Source organism: Zeugodacus cucurbitae, chromosome 5 (assembly GCF_028554725.1).
Source record: "Zeugodacus cucurbitae isolate PBARC_wt_2022May chromosome 5, idZeuCucr1.2, whole genome shotgun sequence".
NCBI classification, from domain to species: domain Eukaryota; kingdom Metazoa; phylum Arthropoda; class Insecta; order Diptera; family Tephritidae; genus Zeugodacus; species Zeugodacus cucurbitae.
The window spans coordinates 59813361-59826995 of NC_071670.1; the positions used below are offsets into that span (position 1 = coordinate 59813361).

Consider the following 13635-nt stretch of genomic DNA (forward strand, 5'->3'; position numbering starts at 1 on the left):
GTTCATTTGATATTCAGTTTGCAATGCTACAAGTTGACTGAAGAAATTGTTGAACAGGTTTTCTTCAAGAGTCATCGTGTAATTCCTCTTCACGTTTCTCTTTCAAATATAATATTCTAGGAGCCAGAGGTTCAATACCAGTCTACATTTTCGAAAATAGTCCTTCTTCCTGAACTAAGTATTTTAAACGTATGGGTATATTCTGAAACTTTTGGGATTCGCAGAAAAATCATTTGTTTTTTTACAATATTGAAGCCTTCAATAAAACCTTTAATTATCTTCTAATGAATATATTTTTTCTGATTGTAAACATTTTGATCGCTACACGAGCTTGCTGCCCATTAAATATTCTTAATTAAAATCTCAACTGGAATTATTTCAATAACTCAAAATTTCGTAACAATTTGGAAATTTGCATAAAATTCGTTAAACATTACTTTATTCAATTTGATTTTATCTGTTTCGTTTATATTTCAATCACAATGCAAATTTATAATGTTATTTCTACTTAGAATAGAACACAAAAAAATCTCTGTTTATGTAAAGAACTTATGTGGTACTTATATGCGAGTAAATATGCACTCTTTGTTCTGCTTATCGGCCATATCCTGTTCTGAAACCGCCTGCCGATGCTGATGCTGATGCTGTTGCCGACGATGAAGCTAACCCTGAAGCTGACCCTGAGGCTGATGATGAGGAATGAGCTGAACTAGTTGAACTGCTTCCACCATAGCCTCCTCTGCCTCCACTACCGCCATAACCTCCAGCACCACCTGCTCCGCCATGACCACCAGCACCATAACCGCCGGCCCCACCAAAACCTCCAGCGCCTCCAGAACTACCAGCACCACCGAATCCACCAGCTCCTCCCAAGCCACCACCTAGGCCAAGACCAAGCCCAAGTCCGTGACCAGCACCGCCGGCGCCATGACCATGTTGTCCGTGTTTTCCGTGCCCGTGACCGTGACCACTACCGTGGCCGCCAGCACCACCACCAAAACCGCCATCGAAGCCACCTGCGCCTGCTGAACCGCCAGCTGATCCAAATCCTCCAGCGCCGCCTTTACCGCCACCATAACCACCTGCACCGCCAGCGCCACCACCTAGTCCACCTCCGAAGCCTCCATCAAATCCACCACCGGCGCCAGCTCCGGCTGAACCACCAGCGGAACCACCAGCTGATCCATGACCGCCGGCGCCACCTTTACCGCCGCCATAACCGCCTGCACCGCCAGCTCCACCTCCAAGTCCACCTCCGAAGCCTCCATCAAATCCACCACCGGCGCCAGCTCCGGCTGAACCACCAGCTGAACCGTGACCTCCGGCGCTGCCCTTTCCGCCACCATAACCGCCCCCACTTCCTGCACCGCCAGATCCACCACCAAGTCCACCTCCGAAGCCTCCATCAAATCCACCTCCGGCGCCAGCTCCGGCTGAACCACCAGCTGAACCGTGACCTCCGGCGCTGCCCTTACCGCCGCCATAACCGCCTGCACCGTCTGCACCGCCAGCGCCACCACCAAGTCCACTTCCGAAGCCACCATCAAATCCACCACCGGCGCCAGCACCGGCTGAACCACCAGCTGAACCATGACCTCCAGCGCTGCCCTTACCGCCGCCATAACCGCCTGCACCGCCAGCTCCACCACCAAGTCCTCCATCAAATCCACCTCCTAGACCTCCTGCACCAGCGTTTGCTGAACTACCGGCCGAAGCTGATCCATGTCCTCCGGCGCCGCCATGACCGCCAGCACTGCCTGCACCACCAGCACCACCACCTAGTCCACCTCCGAAGCCTCCATCAAATCCACCACCGGCTCCAGCACCGGCTGAACCACCAGCGGAGCCACCAGCTGAACCATGTCCTCCGGAACCACCTTTACCGCCGCCATAACCGCCAGCGCCTCCTGCTCCACCACCAAGTCCACCTCCGAAGCCTCCATCAAATCCACCACCGGCGCCAGCACCGGCTGAACCACCAGCGGAGCCACCAGCTGAACCATGTCCTCCGGAACCACCTTTACCGCCACCATAACCACCTGCACCGCCAGCACCACCACCAAGGCCACCTCCGAAACCTCCAGCGCCAGCATTTGCTGAACTACCAGCCGAACTGTGTCCTCCGGAAGCGCCGCCTGCGCCACCACCAAAACCTCCATCAAAGCCACCGCCGGAGCCACCAGCAGAACCGTGGCCTCCAGCACCACCTAGTCCAGCGCCAAGCCCTAGACCCAATCCAAGGCCACTCGAAGCAGAACCACCAGCGCTTGCGCCACCAGAACCGCTGCCACCATAACCTCCACCGGCACTGCTCGCCGCATTAGAAGATGCCGAACTGAGACTTCCACTGCCGCCCAATCCAAGACCTAAGAGGCCTCCTTTACCACCAATATCGAGCCCAAGGCCTAAACCTAATCCGCCTGATGCGCCTCCGCCGTGCGATACTCCGTAGGCTGCAAAAGAAATGGCAAACTTTGTGAACTCATTCTAAACTAAAGTCACATCTTCATCCTTACCGTGGCACAAGACCAAAGAAACTGCTAAACAACTAAACACTGCAAACGCTCGCATGATCAGAACTCAAATGTTACGCTCAATGTTCGTAGATGCGCTTATATAGAACCCAATCCAGGCGTCAATTAAAAATGCTGCTTCAAAAGACAACATTCAGCAAGCAGTGCAAAACTTTAGTTTCATCATTCTCTACCCCGTACCCTGCACGAGGGAAATGCGAATAAAAAGTCTTGATCGTGGATTAACCGATAATTCACTCATAATAACATTCAACTGTACTTTTGCATGTACATACGTAGTCAAATAGGTTATATATAAGTATGTGTATATATATTTATTTACTGCACGGTTGGGGGAAACCTCAAACCCCGTCAAACAGTTGATGTGCTCACTGATTACTTTGCATATTATTGAGGCATGAAATTCAGATGTGCGAAAAATGTTCTTCTCCCAATTAATGACTACAATTTGTAGTTATTGTTTTATACCTACTTATTTCACCCTACACTCGGTTTCAAGACTACTAAGGTTTGTGGTGGATATTATCTTATATTCTCGCTCAGTCTTCTTTCATACAAAATTGGGGTTTTATCTATCGATCTTTCTGAAAATATATAAAAATTAGAGATAAGGTTGGAAGGTCAAAGGTCAAAAGGTTTCCTTTCAATTTCTTGGTACCAATGAAAGCCATGGAAGGTATTCAATATCAATTCACTGAAGACTGGTTACTAGAAAAGATAAGCACTAAATCCTCAACTCATGCACGATATTCTGGCCATTCCGTAAGGTAGAAAGTACCGAAGGTTAGATTACAGAGGCTCAAAAGTCTGGATATTCCAAGAGAAGCCATTTTTTGCATAATTTAATGACCAACTAATTTCATTGCTTATAGCGCATGCGTCCCATAACCTAATCGTAACCACTGCGAGCGCTCGTAATTTGTATGCGAAACAGGTTTTTTTCGATTTTTTTATGCCATATGAAATTTAACGACTCCAAACCAGATGCCCACTTTCAACATCAACAAATAACGCGAACAAAACGAAATTAACAAAATAAAAACAATTAAGAAGCGGGAACAAAAATAGAATTTTTATAACCGGCAAAAGTACATACAAACAAATACTTGAACTTGAGCTTGTGATAACAAATTACAACTCATAAAAAGTACGAACTGTAGAACTATTACCAGAAATCTACAAATGTAGAATCTTCGGTGCATATTATAACAAAACCTGAAAACCTGAGACCAAAAATCTTTTTCAAAATTTACAACTTTTTTATTAAGTCATGAATATATGTATAGTTCTAACGTTAGACCTCTCTGATCAATCACATTATAGTTATTTTTGTTGCTTTTCGATCTTCCTCTCTCTGCTAGTTTTGCTCTCACCACGCATATTGATTCTAATATGTTTATTATTGGTGGCCCCCTTTGAATACAAAAATATTCTCACCACTTTGTTGCGTGCCCAGAAAGTATTGTTCAGCCGGTTTTACCAGTTCACCTTTGCTATTATTGTTGCTATCAGTGACGTAGTACTTTTGATTAATCATCAATATGTTTATATATATACATATTCGTAAGCTTGTAGAGAACTTGTCGTTCTAAATAAATATGCGACGGTGAACATGTTCACCAAAAAAAGATATAAAGTTTTGACAAATTACTTTATTATAAAAGCTTATTAAGACATCGATATGATTTGAATGCTTATTTGTAATTTCGGAATTAATGGATTTCCCAGTTATTCAATTTGTTTAATTTAAATCGAAATATTAGAAATGAAGACATGCAATTTTCGAATCTTATTTTTTATGAATATTAAATAATTTGTGCCGCAGACTGTCATGTTCTATGGCCTTGTTTTGTGGTTTCGTGAGAACATTATTGTATTGTTTAAAGCCATAGCTGACACTGAACGAACTGCTGTGAGAGTGTAGTAATTTAACGATTTTTTTTTAATTTTTTTATAAAGAACACTTTTCGAGCAAATTGATCTAATACATTTAGGTCTCTTAAATGTTTGGCAAAATATCTTTTTCTTAAAAGCAAATCCTTATATCAAGTTTGGGGTTCTTTGAGAGCTGATTTCTTATGACAACATATAACTCTAATAACCATATATCGAATTTATTTTTCGGACTGCCAAAAATCGTAAAGTTTATAAAAATGCTTTCTTTCGAATGTTATACATATATCATTAACAAAGTGGGAACAATTGGTTTATTTTCGATGAGATTTAACTATGAGGCTATTATATCAGACTGTCATGTTCTTAAATCAGTAACAACCCATAGCTTCGATAAATAAATTTTAAAACTATTTGGGAATACTCTCTGTCCTTTCTGGTTACAGATGAGCTCTATTATATAATATTGAGAGACTGGTTTAACTTAAAATTGTGGAATTTGTTTAACTTTAAAAAGGTCTTTCTGGTACAATGGTTCGAAAAATCGCCGAACAATGCAAACGACTCGAATACCCTTTTAGAACAGTCGGCTCTGATCTCCCTCTCTCTCGCTATCTCTTTCACTCTCTCTACCTCTTTGAGTCTGATTCGAATATGTATCTGTATTAATAAAAAACGGAGAACGTTTTTTTTTTTTTTGAATTCTCGACATGAGAAGTGATCAATCTACAAGTTTAAAAATAAAAATCGAACACTCCCATATAGTTAAACAAATAAATTGTAAACAAATATTAATATAAAAGATATCAAATGATTAATTGTTAAATTAGGTATCTGTTTGATTGAAAACAAACAAATTCTCAGAAGCAGCAAAGAAAATAATAAAATATTGCCGATGAGCGATGACTTCTGCTAAATAGCAATCATAATTCTTTGGGCGATTTGTTAAAATTGAAAGAAGATTTGCTTTTATTCATCTGTTGTTTTATCTCTTCATTAAGCGTATCGTAATAAAATTGCAGACATAATTTACGCTCAAATGGTCATTAGTAAACAAGCCGCACAAAATATTCTACAATATATGAGATAGTAAATTTTTTATAGCTTATGGCTTGTTTTCTTCAATATATTTTTTATACGCTTTTAACAACATTTATTATTTGTTCTTCGGTATTAACTAGTCTTTCGTACGAGATGTGACGCTCGCACGCCAACAAAACAATTTAATCGCCAACAACGGGAGCGTTAAAAATCAAATAACTTTGTTGGAGTTTTATTAAATTATTTTTAGTGCTGAATCTTTTTATGACTTTTATTTATACTTAGTGGGATTTCATTAAGTGGAAAAAATAGTTTTGCTAAGATTAGTGGTAATTCTGCAAAAAAAAAAAAATAAGTAGGTAAAGATATTAAAAAGTTCTATAAGAAAAAGAAATTTGACTATATGTGTGCTTTATATAAACTACATCCATCAAATTGGAAAGTGAATAAACTTGAATAGGATTGTATAAACTAGCCTTAGTTTTCAAAAAATTCTAATTTTTTGCAATTTTTGTTATATTGAACATAGCTCTCATTGAGGCCTTTACACCGATTAAATGATCTCCAAATTCTTCTTGTCTCTGTGATTGCGGCTTCATGTTCACCACAGTGATCGTTTAACTGTTAGTTCTATTATATAAAACTACTATTTTCTACGAACAATCACATTTACTGTTGGGTATATTCATTTGCAGACTTCATTTTTAATATTTCTATTTCTTGGAATACAAAAATTATTAGAATAAGCTAAACGTCAGAAGACTCTATGGTAATCCCCAAAATATACACGATTTTTCTATGTCAAGCGACATATCATATTAGAAGATAAACAAACAAATAAACAATGTCTAATTCATAATAATTCAGGTTTGATTTTTTCAAAAAATAATAGTATTTATAGTTTTTGCAACCAGTTTCACATTTCTTCGCCTCATTCTGCAAGAAGCAGCGACGCGAAAAGTTATCTAGGTAAATTTGTTTTTGAAATTGAAAACAAAACAACGAGAAAGTTTGAGCTTATTATTATAGGTTGATTAAGTTAGATAGATTTGGAAGATAGCTTTTTCGTAAACACGAATAGTTGGATGATTTGAGGCACTTCATGAGACTTATGAAGTAATAAACCTTATACAAGTAATCCAATCATCTCTATACACATCGAAAAAGTTACTAAACTATGCTTAGAAATCATCGTGTTCCCAGAGATATCGATGAATTGGTTTTATAAAAAATTTCATTTTTTGATTGAGATATTATTTACTTAATACAACTCCAAGACACTTACATACATATGTATATAGAAAGTTTTTCAAAGAGATCATGTGAAGGTTGTAAACAAGTTTGAGGACGAAGAGAGTTGTATTCAGTATTGTCGGCCCAACGTTCAATTAGGTATTTATATATTACATAGCTCATCTATGTAAGCTTTCTCCGATCCATTCCTTCATCGCAGTTTTAATATCCGAAGAGCAGATGTGAGCTAATGCTTGCCATAAAAATGCACGGTATCTTCGATAGTCGGGTCTATGATCTACAAGATTGGGCTACAGAAAACAGGCAAGCAATAACAATAATATAGCAAGAAAAAAAAATCTATAAAATATCGAAAGAAATATGGGTTACTAATTAGCATATAAGCACTGACCCACATTGAAGCCTAGTTTGGAATTAATTTAATTATAGTAAAAAAAAAACAAATACAAATTTAAATATGTATACCAGCAGTTCAGACGGTCATTAACATCATCTTGTAGCCATCGCTAGTCTATTTTTGTAACACTATTAGCATCGACGTAGAACACTCTTTAGCACTCTACGGATTAACAGCAAACAAGAGATAAACAAAAGTTGGCGCTTAAATATAATTTTTTTTGTTAATAAATTATCTACAATTTTGCTTTATGGCTTTGGAAATATATATTTTTCTAACTCAAGATTACATAAACAAATTGATAGCTAATTAAGAAATATAAAGAAAAAAAAGTTATACAATAATCAGAGAAACAAACATATTAACACAAATCGTGTCTGAGCGAAACGTTTTTTGTGCGAAAACCAGTTTTCATATTCTTTCCAAACAAAAAAATCTGTTTTGCGCACAAAAAGCACCGAAGAATATTTTGCAAAAAATGCTAATAAGCGAAAAAAATTGCAAAATAAAAATAATAAAAGAAATTGGAAGCTTTAAAGAATGCTGAGAGGCGTAGTTGAAAATATAATTTTGGAAAAAATTAAACAAATTTAAATTTTAAGAAGTATTTATAAGCATTATGAAGTAGGGTTAGTTACATTATTTATAACTTGAGAACATCTGGATCGATACTGATGATCTCTGCGTCGTCTCTGTCAATTTTGATTAAATTAATTGGAAGAAAAATCTAAAAAAATCTCGATCTCAACTTCTCTAAGTATATTTTATGCCTAGCTAAATGTTTAAAAATCTTTAAAACCTTCTGAACCTCTCCAAGTACATTTTTGTGCCTAACTTAATGTTTAACATTCCAGCTTACAACAATAATTACAAGCCAGATGCAAATCTGTTATGTCATCCCAACTGTTGGTGGGTGTAATTGAAAAATTGATAAGTCATAAAATTGTGTAGCTTTAGTATTAGTAGCAATATTATGAAACAATTGCACAATATAAGTGTCTAATTACTTTGCACATATGAAATAAGATAGGCACTTAACCTACAGTGCTGGTCATATAAATATGGCAGCATACCAAATTTAATATAAAATAAAATATTTGTAATCAAAATTTACGTTCCACAAATGACGTCACTTAAATGCTACCAAATTCCCAATTTCAACTTTAGCAACAAACAAAAAAACAGAAAAATTCCATAATTCACTTTTAGTGGCAATAATACTTTCAGTTTTACGGCATATTAAATTACAAAACTTAACCCCAGAGGCGCAATTAAAAAATGTCTATTTGCATATAATTAAATTGTAGAAACTAACGATTATTTGCGTAATTATTGTACTTACGATATGCATTGTAATTATATTAATACTGTAGCGGAAATATTATTCAATTTCCATAAGGGAATACCAGAAATGCAAAAGTAAGTGAATTCAACTATTGCTTAATGAAGAGAATAGCGGACTTTTGAATAAGTAAATATTAATTGTGAGATTTAAATCAGATGTGGTTTCAAATGGGTTTTCAGAACAGGATGTTGGTAGATCCAATAGAATTGTGGAAAATTAATTTAAAATATGTTTCTAGCGAAGTCTAATAATATTTATGCTAAATATTCAACGTCGAGGTCTCTCTCTCTCTATCTCTCTCTGCGCCTTTCGAGAAATGGAGAGATCTACAAATTTTAAATCGATACAGAGGCGAATCGTTGTTGATAGGAAAAGAGATCGTATCAAAGTCCGTCAAAGTGATAGTACACACCTGTGATCTGAGTTCAGTTCTGAGGAAACCACATACCTAACAATAATTGTTATTTACAACGTTTGTACTTCCCCAGTGAATTATAATGAAAATGGAAAATCCAAAATTTTCAAATATAAAAACTCAAAATATTTTTAATATTATTCAAAATACGCTATTTTACTACGACATGTGTACACAGTTCGATTAGTGTACAGCAATAAGCCTCCAAACCATAAATAGTATAGTATGCACTATCGTCACTCATAAGAACACGAGCGAATACGAGCAGATAAACAAATAAGTATTTATATTACTATATTTACTCGTTGATAACCTCTTAGAACAGCGTTAAATATATAGTGTTAAATGCATTTGCATAGCACCTACATTACTTGGCAACTCACGCTGTAATTTGTGTCACTGTGACGTGTCTTCGACTATAGATTATACTCAGCGTGCTTCGCCTTGACATTGCATTTACCGCAATTAGTAGAATCTGATAAGAAAACACTCTGCATAAGTTAATATGTTTTTCTATTCGATTTGAATACTGTATATGCTATGTACACTTTCGCGGAAATTTCGTACGTTTACATGGAAAGGAAACGGAACTAAATAGCTGAAAATGGAAAAATCTTTATTCCAGAGTCATTTAGAAAACTGTTAGATCTTTGGAGTATATCAAGATTTTGTTTATCAAATTTTAAGACGCAGTAATGATGCCCCTTCTTTATGCTGAAGAATCATGTGTCTATAGCTAGATCAACAGTTCAGTCTGATTGAGGAGCTTATAGATTTTTTTTTTCAAAATATATTAGTTGGACTTCGTTACTTACATTTCATTTGGCTAGGTTACTAAAATCTCTGGGTCAGTCCTAAGAAAAAATATTCAAAGTTTTTGTTTGTGTTTAATAGTGTGGAAAATAAGGTGTGAGTGGAAATAAAAAAAAATCAAGTATTTAGGCTCTACAAGCTTCAAAAAATCGATTTTTTTGTTTTGTTTTAATTCTCTTCCAAAACTATCCAAGAATATGTATTTAAAATTCCAGAGGCCAATTCGACATGTTTTCGAAGCTAGAGCAGTTTTAGTGGCCGAGCGTCGAGCAGGTGCGAATGCTCAGGCAGACCTTTAAAGTGCGTTTTCTCGAGTTTTCATTTTCACAAGTGTTAGAAAACGGTGCCGGCGATAGCAAAAAGAATATATGTCCGATCGACAAAAACCAAAGTGGTCTAGCTTCAGTATTAAATTATCTTCTATTTGAACTAGACAAAAGTAGTTGAAGTTGGACAAAAGTATTATTTAAACTACTTAAAGTCTATTTTTTTTCTTAAAAACTGATTTTTTTTTCAAACTTCGAAAAAATTTGGAATTTTATAACTAATTCGGTATTTTTTTAGTTCATAAAGAAAAGAAGCTTATAAAAATTAAAAAAAAATTTGGTTCGACTGTTTCAGATACATCGCACGACCTCCATCACCGGCACCGATTTACAAGTGCAGACTCCAGGCGCTCCAGAAAAATACTTACAATTTTGAAAAAAATTCAATATTTTTTAATAATAAATATTGTTTTTTAAGCCTTAAATATAGTACACTATTGTCTTAAAATTCCGTTAACCGCACTCATTTCCTTCCTTTTCAAAAAAAAAATTTCTAAAAAAACGCTTTTTTCGGCTTCTAACGCAGACTGCCTTAAGAAAGCAAAAGCGTAGCCAATATTTTCAATATTTTTGTTCCAATATGACCAATTGGACTTATTCAAAAATCCAAAATTTTTTAGTCAAATATAATTTTCTTCTTTGAATTAAGGGTAAGGGTCCTCTTAGTCCATAAAATGTAGATACAATTTGGGACTAGTTCAGAGCTCTTTATAGACTAGTTGGAGGTAAGTTTTAGTTCTTTTGAAATACTTTCGAAGCATTTATATTTAAATGTTTAGACAGACATTCAAGCATTTAGAATAAAATGCATATTGATAACAAGACCTTAAGCCCTAGCTTCTCTTCATTCCCTCCGCTTCCCTTCAAATCAAAACTCGAATGAGTCTCTATAAATTCTCTACTGTAGCACAACTGTTAGAGTTCAATAAAAATTAAACTTATAAAAAGCGACTAGCGATATAAATCATGCCATCAACTATCGTACATAAAAACTTGAACACCTAAGAATAATAACTACAAGGCGTACTCGTATTAATTAATATTAAGTGTGATTTTTCGCACATTTATGATCGACAGAAGACAATCGAGCTCATCATTGGCGGTATAATTAAATTGATGAATGTACTTGGAGTAGTGTTTGTCACTTGAGGTGACAGCGCAACATTATTTATAGCTTTTGAATAACTAATAATTTATAACAAATGCAAAAACGACTACCAAGTGGAAATACTATTACAGCTTCCATGGAAAAACCATAAACTTATATAGAAACGAAAGTAAAAGCAAATTTATTTGTTGGACGTTCACAGATACTTGGCTATATAAAAAATATGTATGCCATGAAATCTAAAACCCTTTAGGAAAATAGAAACGAGTTTAGATCAAATTATAATTCAGAGAAAGTCAATGGTACTAACGATACCAAACTATCGTTCGATTAGAATATCGATAATTTTTGGATGTAAATAATACCTTTGAGCGCTGATATTAGTGACCGATAACTGCTTTCCTGCTATGAGTGTTGATAATCTGAGTAGATTTTCATATAAAAATTAGTTTTTTTATTTGGACTGAAGGCAGTCAGAAGAGAGTTTCGTGCCATAAATCATAATTGAATTTTGAGAGGATGTTGAACTGAGGCCCTCAGAGCGCTCTCTCGAAATAAACCGAGAAAATCAATTTAAATTTATATATTAAACAAAAATGATTAATTCGTTTCAGATATTTAAGCGAAACACATTTCCATTTGTTCTACGAAAATCTGAATTCAAAATATCCATACTTGATTCGATGCAGAATAATATTGCATTAGTCACACTTGCAGCAATTGATATACAAAATGATACGAGCATTAAACTAGAATGGCAATTGCAGCAGAGTGGTTGCAAATAGTTAGAGTCTTTGAAATGCAGCGTCAATTCAAACGTTTGCAAGCGCTTGTGCTATTGAGCTTTATAGCCATCTTCTGCCTTGGTGAGTATTTCACATATTTAATTTATACAGATTTATACAAAATCCGTTACAGATCTTTCTTGCGCCGAGAACCGTCACGATAATAATGAAGATGCCGGAGTCCCATTAAAGATTATAAAGTTTCTCAATGAGGAAAGCAGCAGAGCTAAATTACTCGCTGATACCACCAATGATAGGCGTGAAGTGCAATCTGATGATATACGACAATTTCCGGCAGCGAGATCATTTGAAGGTCATAAAAAACCTGTGAAAATGTATCGCTTTGGTGGCCATTGAAGTAATTTCTATTGGCTGCAGAATCATTATTAGAGCTATTGAAATAAATTGAAAAAATATTTTGGTGGTATTATCTAATCAAAGAAATATAGGGTGCTCTTTTTAGTGGCATTAAATTTAATGGCAAACTATCGCATTATTAAACGAAACGTGCTTCTATATATGTGTTACAAAATTCAAATCTTGAATGATCTTCACCACTTCTAACCAAGCGGCTGTCATGTGGGTGTGTCCCCTTTGTACTTCTTGTGTCAATGGCAATGACAAAACAATTACAAATCGCTTAAACACTTGCACTTGTCAACCTAATTTCCAGTTATTCACACTTGCTTCAACATCAATGTATTATATATATATCTGATATACATATATAATATAAACCTTACAGGCAGCAACAATATCACCACAGCAACAATATTTGCTTTGCTTTAGAAGCGTCGACACTCAACCAACAGTCGCATTGTACTCATTCTGAAGACGAAGGTCACTTTCTGTGTGGCACAACAATAAGCTGCCGTATCTTAGAAGTATGTGTTGAAAGCGGCTTTACACAACAATGTTGCAAGAACTGCCTTTGGCTTACATTGAATAATACATCAATCAAATTTCATTAATATTCACCACAGTTTACCACATACATACAGTCCACCTCTGACTACGACTTGGGTTTCATGTAAACTGTATATATATATAATCTGTATTTGTACACATCTGCTGGAGCGCTGCCTGTTACAATTGCAGACCGTTTCTTCTCTTCACCTAACCGCTGTCCTCACACTGCCAACCGGCCTCACTTGCTCTACCCCAAATAACATTGAATGCAAATTTTTCTAATGGACATTTAATTTCCTAATGCGTATTTAAAGCGCCTGTTACTCTGATAATTGCTGGCATCGAGGCTGTTCTTAGTAGCAGATACAAGATTATTTACCCATTTGTCGACTGAGCACAAATATTTAATTCGAATGTAATGTGAGCCGTTCTAAAGTTCGGTTTGAGGTTTCTGGTTGGAAATATCTAAAATTGCTATTTAATACTGGCCTACAGCTGCTGCTGTCAATCAGTGAAATTAGTTATAATAGAAGTTGTTGTAGGCTGTGGGTTTTATTAAATTTTGATGTGGGAAACTTCGTCTTCTACGCCTTTTGAATAGATACTTTAGGAGACTCAAGAGACTGATGAGCTAAATGCAACCCAATTGGGAGTCGATTGTTGACATATTGACCGAAGAGAAATCTAAAAGTTATTTCCAACGATAATCGGTCCTCGGATGTCAACGTAAAGCCCTCGAATAGATTTCTGATTTCTTGAATATATCCGAAGTCAAAAAGAGATCGGTAGCCCGCAGGATTAAGTAGAAAATTATT

The 13635-nt window shown here is 36.1% G+C and overlaps 2 protein-coding genes across 2 annotated transcripts; one reads left to right on the top strand and one right to left on the bottom strand.

The window, feature by feature from the left end:
* Positions 1 to 417: 417 nt before the first annotated feature.
* Positions 418 to 2676, bottom strand: LOC105209947 (uncharacterized). The gene is made up of 2 exons (XM_029038859.2): positions 2517 to 2676; positions 418 to 2453 (listed from the first exon to the last, which is right to left on the bottom strand). The coding sequence occupies exons 1-2, from the start codon at positions 2569 to 2571 to the stop codon at positions 595 to 597; spliced, it is 1914 nt and encodes a 637-aa protein (XP_028894692.2). The 5' UTR covers positions 2572 to 2676; the 3' UTR covers positions 418 to 594.
* A 9157-nt stretch (positions 2677 to 11833) lies between these two features.
* On the top strand, positions 11834 to 12327 carry LOC114803699 (uncharacterized). The gene is made up of 2 exons (XM_029038879.2): positions 11834 to 11992; positions 12045 to 12327. Exons 1-2 carry the CDS (start codon positions 11881 to 11883, stop codon positions 12266 to 12268), a joined length of 336 nt encoding a protein of 111 aa, XP_028894712.2. The 5' UTR covers positions 11834 to 11880; the 3' UTR covers positions 12269 to 12327.
* The last annotated feature ends 1308 nt before the right edge of the window (positions 12328 to 13635 follow it).